Raw genomic sequence first — 15,932 nt, 5'->3', positions numbered from 1 at the left:
TCATTAAAACAACATTTTCTATTGAAAATAAATCAAGGTGTTTTTTTTTCCTGCTTAAATTAATGGAAGACTGAAGAGAATAAGAGAGGGGAGGCTGGAAAAGTAATTGGAATTCACTGTGGTTAAGACATGACATGTATAATTGGATATTTGTAACTGGATTTCTGCATGACTATCAATAATATATTGACTGGGTCTGCGTATATGATTATGATGTATGCTTCATATCTATCGTGTTTTATAAAGTACAAGATGCACTATGCAGATTATGTGATATCAATTAATGCATCTTGCACTCCTAACCAAATGTATGTATAACTAATCAAACTTTGATGCTGTGTAACTCATCAAACTTTAAGTCTACTTTAACCTCTTAACAGCAATGGTTTGCACAAACTACAATTAAGTAGTTAACAAGTAATTATCAGTTTTATTAATAATTTTTTATAGTATTATGTTTAAGGAATCAAAAGTAGAAATTTTTTAATGTTATTAATATATTATTTTTGTAATTTTTAATTAAAAAAATATTAATTTAACCATTACTCATAGTTAGTAAAATCAATTATAAATTACTAGTTTTAAAGAGTTGTTGGAAACGTATTCTCACTAACCATTTATGAGTTGAATGCAACTACTTTTAGCATGTTAAAATAGACTAGTTTTTAGTTAATTAAGCACAAAATTGATCTATTAGAGTCACCTAGTAAAAATAAAAAATGCATAATTAAGAATAATAATTCTTTAGCTCTATTTGAGTCGGTTTCCCGTTTCTTCTCAAGTCATGCGATGACTCATGACTATCCTATTAAAAACAACACGTTGGATATTTTTCTGTGCAATTGGACGAATTTTTTTCAAAACATGCAGAACTCTGAAAGTGTTACTTTATGTCCAAGATAAGTGCCCGGTAATGTTTGATAGTGACAGCTGTATATAAAAAAAGAAAGAAAGAAAGATGGCGAGTGTTTAATTTGACAAAGATCAAGCCTTATTTTGATTATGTATCTGTCCTGATTCCGTCTAATCCATCTTATCAACAATATATATACAGAGAAATATATTATCCAATTTGTAATACCTGCTGACAGGGTCTTAATCTGATACGGGTAACATGTTTCTGCCCCGTAGGAATTTTACAAAAGAAAATAAAAAAATTGGCACAGTGAGAAAAGCATTTTTATTTGCATGATTTTTGTTAATATATATTTAAGGTTGCTAAATGCTAATGTCAATGCACCCATCCTATGCGTGTACTCGCTGTATCCAATTGTCGACCGAAAAAATCACAAATATTTTTCTTAACATTAACATTAATTGTTAGCTAGATAGATTTATAGAACCCTGCCTATTTCACATGAGATAAATATGTTATGAAATCTGCATTTTTTTTATTATATTGTACTATAAAATATCTATCAATATTAGTAATAACTAATTTTTGTTAATAAAATATTCTCATTATCACATTTTATCCATTTATTACAAAGCTTAAACTCAAGAATAATACAATGTTGGTAAAGACCCATGTCATTATTTATATGATAGTGAGACGTAAATTTAAAATATATTAGATGTTAGACACACAGTGGACGTGTTGTGTATCATCTTGTTGCGTAAAACTTCTAGTATACATCAATCAAAGGATTCTAGGTTTACCATCTCTTCTAAAATTAATGGTTAGTTGGTTAACTTAGATGCGGCTTTTTAGATAAATAAGAATATGTCTATTAGCACATCATCTTTTTTTTCAAAGGAACAAAGGATAGACAGCCAAATTTGTCCAGGCACTGCGGCAGTATTAGTATAGCACTAAATTCCAATATCTCACTTGAACGAAGTTAGTAACTAATTATAAATTAGCAGAAAATGTAGAGATCTATGTTAATATGCAGCTTAATAAAGAGGTTGACAAATACAACACTCAGCATAGTCTGGGGATATTTTTACACTATTAGTAATTCAGAAAAAAATTAAATTTAGAAATTCAACATTTTAATACTCTACCTTATTTTTTGACAAAAAGAAAAACCAAATTACACCAGTAAAAATTATGTTACTGTGCACAGATTTGCATGTCATTTCGTTGAGGTTGGTGACGACCAAAACCTTACTAGGCTGTAAGCTCTTCTTTGGCGCTTTTAAAGCTGATAATAAGTTGTAATCTTTCACAACTTTTTTTTTTTTTACAAAAATCTTTGAGAACTAATAAGAATACATAATTTTGTCTCTTTCTCTCACTCTCTAAAAATAAAAATAAAGGCATTGCGTAGACATTATATTTTGGTATTTCCTGTGGGGTCAATTTACCTTGGAATGTTGCTTGAGAATCTCTTTTTTCTCTAAGATGTTATCTTTTAGGTTTTATGTTTTATCTTAATAATAGGGAATTAGAAATAAGTTTGATTTTATTTATTATTTTAATTTTTATTTGTGTAATAATAGGGAATTTGAATTTGATTGCCTATGGTCCAATATATAAACTAATGCATGCGGGAATTTGAATTTGAACCGTTCTGATTTGTTTAAATACATTTTTAAAAAAATTAATTATAAAATTAAATAACTTGATGAATGAGATATAGTGTATATTCTCCTTAAAAGAACAAAACAAAAAAGAACATAGGTTGTGCATTACAAAACTAATTATGAGGTATTAGACGATAATTCAAATATTTGTTAACTAATAACTTTTTCTCTCATATAGTAAAAATGCTTAAATATATTTTTGATTCCTCATTTATATTCGAATTTTGTGTTAATCCATGATAATTTTTTTCTTTATGTTTGTTTTATGATATTTTAAAAGTTTTATTCTAGATCTTTACCGTAAGTTAAGTGATAATGTATTCGTTAAACATTTGATAACGGATTTGTGGCCGTTAAAAAATTATTAGTATTTGTTTCAAAATTAAATTTAAAACAAATGTCAAATTTTTAAAAGAGAAGGTGCTTTCCTTCTCCCTCCTTTTCTGCGACCTCTTCCTCCTTTGCGTTGCTACCTTCAACGACTCTCATGTCCTCTTTGTCTTTGTCAATGTTGATCCGTAGTGTGCCCTCACTCCACCACCATCGTGGGCTTTTGCCGCCACAGTCACATGTCCCAAATCTCCAATGTCAGATTCTCGAACACGCCTTTCCCCGTGAGACAACCATCGATGGAGACATGGTTTGAATATTATGTTGGAAGAAAAATGGTTTATGCTTTCATAAATGGAATTGGTTTGAAGAACGAACGCTAGCTTGCCCTTTCAATTTGGACAGTCACGAATTTTGGCAATGACTTCAATTGGGTGTTCAAGAAGGGGTTCCTTGTTTGTAGCAGAATTGAGATTAGTAGAATGGTGTGTTGTGCGCTAGCTTGATGCCAATGAAGAGGTAAGAACCAAATTTGTATTCAAGGCGCGACACGATAGAACTTCAACAACGTTGCAACAGTGACCACTCATCCTTTAACCCTTTCATCGTCCTTCACAACGATAGACGAAAGTTGCGGCATATATGGATTCGTGTGGTGCAACATGGTAGATCTTCGACAAGGCTGTGGCAGTGACCAATCCCCCTTCAATCTTATCATTGTCCTACGACAAACAAAAGTTGCTCCAGATCTAGATTTGTGTTGTTCCCACCATGTTGTTATTGTTGTTGCGGTGGTTGAAGTGGTTCGGCACCGGCGCCAATGGTGAGGAACAAATTATTATTGTTCTTAACTATAAAAAAATTTAAATTTGATTTTGAAACAAATATTGACAATTTTTTATCCGTCACAAATCTCATTATCAAATATTTAGTGAACATGTCATCACTTAACTGACGGTAGGGATTCAAAACAAATTTTTTCAAATATTAGAGAGCATATGTGAAAGAAAATTTTATCAAGGATCAAATATAAAATTCGAGTATATATCAAGGATAAAATATATATATATATATATATAAGTCTAATGAAAAATACCCATCAAATTTGCCAAACTCCTAAAAGCAACCAAAATTGTGGAACCACTACTAAAAATATGCCTTTTTATGACACACATTCTAAGACGGTTATGTGAAACCATCTTAGAATGTGACACGGTGACATTTTTGTAATTATGGATAATTATTTTTGTTTTCACGACTTACATTCTAAGACGATCTTGTTCGACCGTCTTAGAACGTAGGATTGTGGCATTTGTGTAATTATGATGAACGTAGACAACAACGGCTTCGTCTAAAGGAACGTCGTCGAAGGTGTGCCCTAAATTTCTAAAAATATTAGCCCCACTTGGCTATGTCGCGCGCACCTCGTTCAACCTCGGTCAACCTCAATATCGCTCGCACGTCTCTCACCCTTGCTCAACCGATTCTTTGCTTGATTTGTGTTCTCGGTCTTGTCTCTTGTGTGTCGCTCAAACTTCATCCTCGCACTCACCCTTGCTCAAACTTCATCCTCGCACTCAGCGGCCATCGAACCTGTCTCCTGTGTGTCGCGCCGGTGTTGTGTGCGACCATCGTCAGCCAGGTAAGTAGTTTTTGTTCAATTAACATTTGCTTACAATGTTTCCTTGTTCATTCAATGTTTTCAATTATCAGTACCTTAGATGACATGTCTCATAAAAGCCCCTGTTTCCACTAACATATAATATCGAAATTTAGTATTTGTTATAGTTGTTCTGTTGAAGTTTGTTGTTCATCCCCAATGTAGTTTTGGTTCTTTTTTTACTTGTGGCGACTTAAGGGTTTGGTATTTTCATTATAGCCTACTCTTCCCAGTTGTGTCTTTTCATTATATATTGAAAACGATATGGAGAGTACAGGCATTAGTGTAAGCTTTTACTATACCATGTTCAAACATGGAAGGTAGCTCTAGAATTTGTTAAAGTAGGTAGCGATTATGGAGCTATGACAAAAATGAGAAAACTTCAATCTTATAATGTTACGTGAATGAGTATGCAAATAGAGTGTGTCATTTTGGCATAGTAGCTAGTGAAGAGAACAATTTGGATTATAAATGGAAGTTTATAACCTTGTTCATTTTAAGCTTTGCTTCCCTAAGATATTATTCTGTGAGTGCTAATAAACAAAATTTTATTTAAACAATGTTTATACAAGTTAATGTCTATGAACAAAAGGTTGACACACTAACACCAAATTCATTTTAAATATTAACAATATTATGTAGTTAGTAATTATTACTACTAATTATCTAAATTAGTTATCAGTATGATATAATTAGGTACAAGTCCAATATGTATATGTAATTATGATCAGAAGAGTAATTTGCTGACAAAAGGAGAATTGAGAGAATTCAATCTTCAAAATTAATGGAGGAGATAATCAGAAGAGGAATAGCAGCGTTATTTCAGATGAAAAATAAATCAATAAAATAAATAACGAAAAATTGTTCTTTCCACGTAATGATAGAACTTTTGAAAGAAAGCATGACATGGAGGAATCGCACATAAAACTATTGGTTTATTTGATTAGTTAAGCATATTTATTTTCATGTAAATAATTTCCTATAAGGTATTTAGATTTCCAGCAGCATATATTCATTTATTTTTTATTATATGTTATTGCCCTACTATCGCGACAGATATTTCTTTCAAAAGGAATTTTATTCATGTTTTTTATAACTATACAAAAAAAAAAGACGAAAATTTTGCCACCATTTTTATAAACGTTTATTGTAAGTCGTCCAAATTATGTTGAGATAAGTTTCCAATGATTAAGACCTACCTCCTACTTGGCATGTCCTTACAGAGGTGGAACACATGTCAAATGATTACGCACATGTAAATAGAGCAATAGATCGAACACAGGATAAAAGCTGGGATTTCACATATAATTGAAGCTGTGGACCACAAAATAAAAGTCATAATGTCACTCGTGTTTTAAGAATAAAAACTACATTGTGGAGTTCCTTAAATGTACATTAAATAGATAAAGATTACCCGCCTTTGTACTCAAGAGCCATTGACTGCATGTTTGGATTCCACATAAAATTCATTTTAGTTCCAAAAATTGTGTTGAATAATTCAAATTGGAGAAACAACAAAAAAAATGCTTTGCTTGTGACAATGGAAAAAAAAAAAAAAGAAGCAAGATGACTAGATTCGTTATCGTGCATTGACGGGTATATTATTTTTTAAAATTTTATTTTTATAATAAAGTAATTTATATCAATACTTTTTGAAATTTCATAAAATTATTTTACTATATATCCGTTAATCTTTATTTATAACATATATATATATATATACACACCTATTTGTGAATATTGTACTATCATCCACTTGACTTTTTTTTTGAAAAATACTTTTATAGAATATTAATTAAATATCAAATTTGTGTCATAAAATATATGAAAAATATATTTATAATAATATTATACTGATAATATTAAATATTATATCAATATTGTTTGTCAAATATAATTTATTCATATAAATTATAAATTAATATATTCAAAGTCAATACATACATATATATATATATATATATATATATATATGCTACTAATATACATTTTTTTTCAAGTTAGTTTTATAAAGTAACTTTATAAAATATCAATTGATTATAAAAAATATTTCATCTTTATATAATTTACGATTAAATTGATTTAAAAAAATTTGAACTTGGTCACAATAAAATAGTCCTGCAAGTTTAACGGATTAATTTATCTATTTTTTTATATATTTAAAAATTAAATTTATATTTTCATCTATCATCAAACTTTTAAAAATAAATTTGAGTGTTTATCTAAATTAAAAAAAAAAGAAAAAGAAAAATCTGGAAGGACTTATAAAAAGCCCTGTTGGTAACATGAAGTCAGAGAGTGTCAGTGAGTGTTTGTGTTTGTTGGGTTGTGCCGGGGAGATGGAAGTGTCTTTGCTGGAGGAAGTAGAGAATATTCTAAGGTACAGATTTCGAAACAAGAAGCTTTTAGAAGAAGCCTTGACTCACTCCTCCTTCCTTGACGGTGTCTCCTACGAGCGTCTCGAGTTCGTGGGAGACCCCGTTCTGAGTCTCGCCATCAGTAACTACTTGTTTCTCGCTTACCCTGATCTAGATCCCGGCCAGCTCTCCGCCCTCCGCGCCGCCAACGTCAGCACCGAGAAGCTCGCCCGTGTCGCTGTCCGCATTGGCCTCCACCGCTTTGTCCGCCACAGCGCCCCTCCCCTTGTCGACAAGGTCGAGCGCTTCGTCGACGCCGTCAAGCTCGAGATTAACCCCGTTGCTCACGGCGGATCCGTCAAGGCGCCCAAGGTCCTCGCCGACGTCGTCGAGTCCGTCGCCGCCGCGATTTACGTGGACGTCAATTTTGACCTTCAGACACTATGGGTGGTACTGTACCTTTTTATCAGAATTCATCATCAAGTTTACGTTTTTCGTATGTTAGTTTTTCTTTCCTTCCGCTCTCCCTTTTTCTTTCACCACCAACCTAACCTAATCTTATGTCTCCTCGTCATCACGTTTATAACAAATAACATCTATCTATTACGCGGATAATTATTATTCATATAAGGTTTTAAGTCGTGTGCTTGTGATGTAAATTATTCTTTGATTATTTGATATGGTTTTGAATTGTGATTGTATTAAGTAGGGAATGCCATACTTTAACCCAAAAGCAAAAGCTTAAGGTTCAGGTGGATAGGTCTTATCTTCACTCAATTTTTTCACTTCTAATCGATGTGAGACTCCACCTCTTACTTGTTTTCCAACAGTCTAAACAAAAAGAATTGTGATTCCGATTTTGTGGTAACCAATTCATTATGATGATAAGGAATGATAAGTATTATAAGTGATTATCAGGCAAGGTTTTTAATTTCATTTGCAGTGCTGAATCAATTCATTATGATGACAATGAATGATACCTATTATAAATGATTTTTAGAATAAGCTTTTACTTTTACATTGAAGTTGTATAATTCAAGATGATGAAAAATTGGTTTGTGAAAATGATTGTGATTGTGGCAGATAATGAGGGGTGTTTTGGAGCCAATAGTGACACCGGATGCTTTGGAGAAACAGCCTCAACCAGTGACTATGTTGTATGAGATGTGCCAAAAGAAGGGGAAGCAGGTTGATATAAAACCGTCAAGGGAAGGAGATTTAAGTGTTGCTAAGGTGTTTGTTGATGGAGAGTTTGTTGCCTCTGCTTCCTCTTCTCAAAAGGATCATGCAAAGCTTGAAGCTGCCAAGATTGCCTTGGGTAAACTAGCACATTTGGTGCCTTCCACCGATAAGAAGTCTGCCACTAACATGAAGCTCAACTTTGCTGCCGATGAAAATGGTACCTGGGTTGTTGAAGCACCCAAAAATAAACTTCGTGAGTTATGTGCGGTTAAAAAATGGCCTATACCAGAGTACATGTACTGTTCTTTAACATGATTTTCTTTCAGTTCAGTTGCATGTGTGAAACTTTTAATATTCTTTGTTGACTAACTTGTTGCATCTTTGCAATGGCTCACAGTATTGAAAAGGATTCAGGTCCCTCTCATGAAAAGAAATTTGTCTGCGCAGTTCAGATTCCAACTGCTGATGGTATTCTTCAAATGTCTGGGGATGAAAAATCTCGGGTGAAGGATGCAGAAAACTCTGCTGCTTCCTTGATGATTCGGGCCTTACAGCAGTATAATTATCTGTAGAAGAGAATGGCGTCTTCCATCTTCTGTTGTAATTGGCTATTGTTTAGACCATAGCGCAGCTTGGCAGATAAAATCAAGGTTTTTTTCTTTCACAATTTTTTCGTGAAATTGAGATAGCTAGCTATCTGTAAAATGGATCGGAATCATTAATATATAAATTTAAGAACTTTTTGTTGAGATAGTTGTCAATCTAATAAAGGTCCCAACTTTTGAACCTTCTTGAGACATCTGTTAATTTGTGAAGGGTTGACTTTTCCCATAATGTGTTGCTTTCTGATCAAGTAGAGCTTCCTATTCTTTAATTATTTAAAATCTAAAGGTCGACCTCTTAACTTCTCTCAGTTTTCACCAAACACTAGCTCGCTGGTTTATACGATTTTCGTTCATGGGAGTTATTATTCTAAAACCAGTTCGATTAACGCTTCCCCCTTATCTTCCACGTCAAAATCCAATGCTTTGGGCATTAGTTGCAAATCTGCCATCTTTGTCGCTGACCACCACCATGAGATGAGTTCCTTTTTTTTTTCTCCCTGACACATTTAGTTCATGATTGGCTGTGTGTATGTTCTTGGATGTTTTATATTGTGTGTTTAGGTGTGATTTGATCAAGGAGGTTTCAATGGGTTTTTATGGAGGAGATTCTTGGATGTTTTATCATGGTGAGTTTTGGACTTGTTTGGATTGATGAAAAGAAATGGAATGAGATAGGGTGGAATATAATGGAATAAAATTTTCATTCTATTGTTTAAATATATTATAATAGAATGCAACAAAATTTTTATTCTATTATTTACAAGAAAAAAAGAATAATTATTTTATTCTCATATTATCTTAATTTGAAGAAAAAGTGAAATGTTATCTTTAATCTCTAACAATCTCTTTTACCCATAGATGAAGAGAAGTTTTTTATTTTTGAAAAAAAAAAGTCCATTCTTCAAAATCTCATCTATTTATCTTTATTTCCTGTGTTTACTGTAGTTGCTCCATCACTCTCTCAACCTCATCTTTGATTGCTTGCAACCCATGTCAAGGTATCAAATTTTCATATTAAATCTACGTAACTTCCATGGTATTTGGTTGTTGAGTGTGTGTGCGGCAAGTAAGAGAGGATTGGAAGGAAGAATAAGAATGCAACAAAATAAAATACTGGGACAAGCCACAACGTGGAGCAAAACCATTATAATCATCAGGTTGAGGGAGAAAAATATTTACCGTTCCATTGCAAATTTGGTGAGGAAGGAAAACGGTTAAAAATGATGGGATTGGATGGAATGGGTTTTCCATCACTTCCTAGTCTATTCCATTGTTTATTTTTCAATATAATCCCACTCCATTCCATCCCACTCTTCCATCTCCTCCCACCAATCCAAACATAGTCTTTGGAAGTGTATGTCTGTTTTGCTTTGGGTTTTTTTACGCCTTCAAGTGTGTCATTATGGATTAAAAGAGTGCTTTCATATTTTTTATTAACCGTGTGGGGGTTTAAATCTGAATCTGAATTTTCCCTTATTGGTGTTGTTTTGCCAATGTTGGTACTGAAATACAATTGAATCCTTTTTGTTTTTCTGAATCTGAATATTTTATTTTATAACATAGAAGTAAGTTGTGAATAAAATATAAGAAACATGATATATGTTTTCCATGAAATGTTAAGAGAAATTTAAACTTCACTCATAGGATAAATAATTTATCTTAATCACATTAAAATTTAAATTGGAAAAAAAATCATGCTTGATTTTAATTTTAGATTTTTAATAATTGCTATGATAATTTTTAATATGATTTTATTTTTCTTTTGCTTACTATTTCATGACTTAATTAATTTAACGAATGTTTTTTATCTAAACAAATTTCAATTTTCACTTTCTTACATTTAATTAAATGGCATAAAAAATTCAATTAAAAAATATGTTTCATTTTTTTCACATGGTGTTTAAAATCTTTTTAAAAAATGTAGATAAATAAGCATTCTTTTACTTTTTATAGGTTAAAATAAATAGTATAAAAAATATGCACAAAACATAACACTAGAGGATAAATATTTTACAAGAAAATACATTTGCGTACGAATTGTTATACTCGAAGTCATATTAATATCTAAATTATTAAGATGAAATATATTTTTTAAAGTTACTTCAATTTGTTGCGAACAAATGATCCGCCTAGACTTTAAATTATTTAATTACTAAATAATAAGAAATTATAAACACTGTGGTGCAGTTTAAAATATATGGCTCATTATGATTTTAATATTTGTATTCAATTAAGAGGTCACTATTCTCATGTATACTTCACTCTTAACATCTTACGGAAAGATAGTTCCCTTCCCATTCAATTCTTCATTCTCAATACATGCCCAACTGAAAATCCTATTTTATGTATGTAGCTAGTTGATAATTTTCACAAAGTAGCAAGTCTTTGTTCTCACGACCCCATCATACGATCGAATCCTCCTCCACCTTGTAGTGCAGGAACCCGATTGTCTCCAATATTATGAAGCAACTGCTGTAGCCACATCCTAGCTGTTGGGTCTTCCTGAATAAATAAAACCAAAACCATATAAAAATGTAAACATCCTAAAACCATGAATAATCTCGTCATAAGAACAGGAGAAAAATCTATAGCTCAGAAATTTGAAGAGAGCCAAATGTACTGGTTAATGCCCTATTGTTAATCTTCAATTCACTTAATCAACTCACTTCAATCTTATTGATTAAATCAAAATTTTATACTAATAATATCACTTACACGAAGGCAATTACTGAATGTAGCATCTCTTAACATGTCTGGAAGACAGGTTCTTAATGCCTTGCAAGCACTGTTTTGAAATGACCAAAGTTTTATTAGAAACTTGGGAAGAACGTAAAGGGCATGGGCAGAAGCCCTTATAAAACTGGAGTTACTATCTACTTAACAAACCTCTGATTATCTGACAGACGAAGATAACAACGAATAATGTGCTTCAAAAGACGACTTGAAGGTTGCTCAACAAGAGTTTCCACCATGTTTCCCAAAACTTGAGCTACTGCATAAAAGCGCTCTGCTGTAGTACAAATATATTTCAAACCAATTTCGTCCAACAGAATTTTTTGAACTATAAAGGTTGCAACCTGCAGTTGGTGGAACTTCCATTAGATTACACACAAATTTTCCCTTTTACAATTATTTGATTGGCATAAAAGAGGATCACGAGAGTGGCAAAAACAAACATGTGGCTTAGCATTTACAGGGCACCACCAAGTACAATGCAAGAGTTAAACAAACGTGTTATTTAAAGATTTAGATCTCAAGTATCAAGGACGGTATTTCAACCCATGTAACTACAAATACTGGTGTCAAGTTGCATTTTGATACAACCAAAATGAGTGTTTACAACACTCTCTAACATTCTTTTTATTTAATATTAGTTGAAATTGAAAATTACAATGGTTCTTACTTCTCACTTGATGAGTCTCTCCTAATTTAGAAGTGGAACCTACCAAAGTTTGTGATTTCCAACAAATTTTAACCAATAATAGAGTGTTGCTAGCACTCTTTTACAACCAAATATGTCAAGAAGAGTTTCAACAGTCCTGTGATAACCACTAAAAAAACTTATATTAAGACCAACAGTTCAAAAGATGAAAAAAAAAAGTTCTTAAATGATACCCCTCCCCAAGTTCACATAGTATCCATTTATCTTATGCCAAGACCACTCTCCTCAGTGGTAATCTCATTGATCAGATAAATGGTATGCTAATTGCCTTACACCTCCTATGTAGCATTGTATTGGAACATGCTTCACATGCATACATGTTCATCATACATACCCAAAAAAGGTAGCTCAGAAAAATGAAGCAAATAAAAATCAAGTTTAATTCATCCAAATAAAATATTTTATTGAACCAAATTGGTTTAAAACAAGATCAGTAAACTTACAGTTTTTGACAATTCACTGCCCATTTCCATACTGCGCAGGCACAACGGAATAATCTCTGTTGAAAGAAGGAAACTTATAACTTTTGTATCATCAACCTGGTGAAATATCAACAGAATGGAAATTAAACACATGACAAAACTCAAGTATAAATGTACATGTGACAAGCAAAAAAAAAAAATAGCTTCATCCCACTAGGAAAAAGAATCAACAATATCTTGAAGGGCATAAAATAGTTCGAAAATTTTGTTCCCTGATACTAACGATGAACTAATCCTAACAAGTTGAGTTGTATGTACCTGTTACATCATAGAAAATTATTACAGGATTGAATTTGAAGCTTAACAAATAGTTGAAAATCTACATGAACATTATAAGATTATAACAAGACTAATTATTTGTGGCAACTTAACTATTTACACATCTAGCTGTGTGCCATAGATTTATAATAATCAATAATCAGTTATTACTGTTTTTTAAATAGGACATATTAGTTGAGGTTATTGCAGTATTTAGTTTTTTATGGCAAGGTTTTTGGTGACAATAATTTAATAATTGAAATTATTCCCTTTTCAGCATAAATGTTGTATAAAAAATTATTCTTCTCATAGTCAAGTGTATTCAATAACAGAATCAGCAAGGACGTAGTACCTTCACTAAGGCACCAATGACTCCAAGACTGGTAAGCCTCAAATACTCAAATGGTCTGGACTTACTGGTTGTATTAAGGAAGGGATACAGATATAGAGGTATATGAGCTGCAGATGAGAAAAAGGTAAGTGTAAAGAGTGAACAGAGTAATATCTTTTTCCTTTAAGTGTTAATTTCAATGAGCAAAAACCCTGCTGAAACGGATATGGTAATGTCAAAGCAATGTCCTTAATTTTATATTAACAAAAAAACAACTAATATGTCTTTCAATTGCCCAAAAGTTTCTGTCCATGGATGCTTATGAAAGTATATTGGCAGTAAAAAAATACATGCATGACGGAATGCTAAGAAAGAAGAACAAGTGGTATGACCTATAAATTGAAAGAGAGAGAAACTTCGTTTTCAAGTAAGATAAAGTACAAGTCATATGAGATAAGATAGAGAGAGAGAGAGAGAGCAAGTTGCATTTAAAATTTAACTGCATGATTCTGTTTTATACGCAGAAAACTTTTTAGATTATGTATGGTCTTTTAAACATCATTCATGAAATTTTATAATTTAACAAATTATTTCTTACTTTTTAATTGTTAGCACTTGGTTGCTTTTACAATATCTTATAACAATTTTAAATAAATGCAAAAGAAAATTTATTAGTGAGAAAAAAAAGGGAAAATATAGCTAGGAGATGATAAGAAATCAACAATCATTTTATATTTATGGAACATATACAGTACAAAAGCAAATTTGGGAACAACATGAACGACAAAAAATCCCAAAGTCAGCTCCATGAATCACGCAATGCTATTTGACTCAGTCGAAGACCAAATTTTCAAAGATACTATTTATCATAAATAATATTATTTAGCAAACAGAAGTTCACGGTCCTTCAGATGAATAAGAAAAAGTATCATTACCATGGAGGAATTGCATCCTTGTATCAAGGTGAGATGCCACACACTGTAAGAAATTCATGAGTAAAAGATATGTGTTAGTAAGAATGCATTGAAGAAAAGGAGAAAAAGACCCGACAAAGTATATGTGACTGGACCATGGTTCTAAATTGCAGCCGAAATATTGCTGTTGCAGTGCTGTCCGCAACCGCAACAGTCGGCAATTGCAGTGTCAATTTCTATCACACGAAATTCCGCAACGCATCTGCTGCCACCTAACCACAATAGAACCGTATTGGAGCAGCAACGGAACCTTAGCACCGTTCTATTCCACTTTTTGGTCAAAAAAAGATAAAAGATTTAGATTTCAATCTTCTATTCTATCTTACGATGCCCGAGACCGCTACTGCAATTTAGAACCATGGAGTCATGGACTGGACCCATCTCCAAACCAATTGATTTTCAGAGTTAAAATAATATTTGGGACAAATTGAAAGTGTCTATATGTTGAACACGTACATGATATAAAACTTGATAGGACAAGGTCATATCAATTCTCACCTGAAAAAGAGCAAGAGCATTGCACACTCGAGTTGATTGTGCTGGAGTAAGGTTTGGAGGTGAAATAACAGGGAATATTGAAACTATTTCCTGGAAGAAGAAAAAAATCCTAGTGAGTGGTGGGCAACAAAGGTCAAAGAAGCACCTCTTCCTTGAGAAAAAAAAAATTAGGAGCATGTTTAATTCTCTCTTTATAATAAAAAAATTACACTACTCAACAATGAATTTATCATCTAAAATCTATCAAGTTTTGAAAATTGTTTCTTAAACAAACCAAAATGCCTCAAATTAAAGGACAACCAAATTTTCAAGACTATACATAAAGCTCCAGGATTTGAAGCAAACAAGGTATTCAAGAAACAAAATATTAGCCAGTAATTATGGGGATATTCATTCATAAAAAAAAATATAAAAGACAAGAAAGAATAAACAAAGCAAAAGAAAGCCAAGAGTGAAAAAAGGAATATGTAAAAATACCTGTAAAAGTGCTGACATGGTACCAAAAGAATTCCACAATAATGGAGCAAGATCCTGAAATAACTCTCTCTTCTAAAATATATAAAATATTAACCGTGTGAGCCTTGAAACGACGACGCATGAATACATGCATGAGTACTTAATTGGACTATTAAAACGACGCAGGAGAGTGGAAAAACGACGGAAGTTAAGTAGTACCTTGGAGAGTTCATGGAGAGCGTTTTCTCGGAGATCGGGGTTGTTGAGTTGGAGAACGAGGTGTTCCACAGACGCTATCCTGCTGCGATCCTTGGCGGTGGCAGAAGAAGCTCCAAACGACGTCGCGCCGCTTGTGGAGATGGATTGGGGCAAGTTCGCCATTCACTCCCTAAGAAATTAATGTATTATTATGTGCATTGAGTGAGTGGGGTTTTGTTCTTGTTCTTGTAACGCCAACTTCCTAATTACTAGCTGTTATCTATATCATGCCACCAAATGGTGCGCAGTGGAAGGAGCCTGCCACACATGATATGATATGTTTTGCATGCAAACTAAAACGCCCCTTTATATCACTGCGTGTGCGATCCCTACAGGTCCAATATAAACCTGTAGTAAATTAATTCATTTACTAATTAATCTAGACCACTTTTTAATATCCGTCAAATCTTTTACCCTAACCAATAAAAGAATAACGTCAAACTAGCTCAAGCTTAATTACTATTTCTTTCCATCCTCAGGGTTAACTTGAAGATATAGTATTATAATATCGAACTCTAAACACATTATATTTCATCAATGACTTGAAAACTTTTTTTTTCATTTAATTGT

At 32.5% G+C, this 15,932-nt stretch overlaps 2 protein-coding genes across 2 annotated transcripts; one reads left to right on the top strand and one right to left on the bottom strand.

Moving 5' to 3' along the window:
* Window positions 1-6,789: 6,789 nt before the first annotated feature.
* On the top strand, window positions 6,790-8,807 carry LOC100802288 (ribonuclease 3-like protein 2). The gene is made up of 3 exons (XM_003544772.5): window positions 6,790-7,326; window positions 7,960-8,354; window positions 8,456-8,807. The coding sequence occupies exons 1-3, from the start codon at window positions 6,805-6,807 to the stop codon at window positions 8,628-8,630; spliced, it is 1,092 nt and encodes a 363-aa protein (XP_003544820.2). The 5' UTR covers window positions 6,790-6,804; the 3' UTR covers window positions 8,631-8,807.
* A 2,039-nt stretch (window positions 8,808-10,846) lies between these two features.
* On the bottom strand, window positions 10,847-15,681 carry LOC100792752 (CCR4-NOT transcription complex subunit 9). Its single transcript, XM_003545075.5, has 9 exons — window positions 15,324-15,681; window positions 15,126-15,197; window positions 14,649-14,738; window positions 14,112-14,154; window positions 13,198-13,304; window positions 12,549-12,644; window positions 11,550-11,740; window positions 11,379-11,448; window positions 10,847-11,165 (listed from the first exon to the last, which is right to left on the bottom strand). The coding sequence occupies exons 1-9, from the start codon at window positions 15,483-15,485 to the stop codon at window positions 11,055-11,057; spliced, it is 942 nt and encodes a 313-aa protein (XP_003545123.1). The 5' UTR covers window positions 15,486-15,681; the 3' UTR covers window positions 10,847-11,054.
* Window positions 15,682-15,932: the final 251 nt, after the last annotated feature.

This window comes from Glycine max, chromosome 14 (genome assembly GCF_000004515.6).
Source record: "Glycine max cultivar Williams 82 chromosome 14, Glycine_max_v4.0, whole genome shotgun sequence".
In the NCBI taxonomy this organism is placed as follows: domain Eukaryota; kingdom Viridiplantae; phylum Streptophyta; class Magnoliopsida; order Fabales; family Fabaceae; genus Glycine; species Glycine max.
The sequence above is the reverse complement of the archived record's forward strand: the minus strand, read 5'-3'. Positions and strand labels throughout refer to the sequence as shown.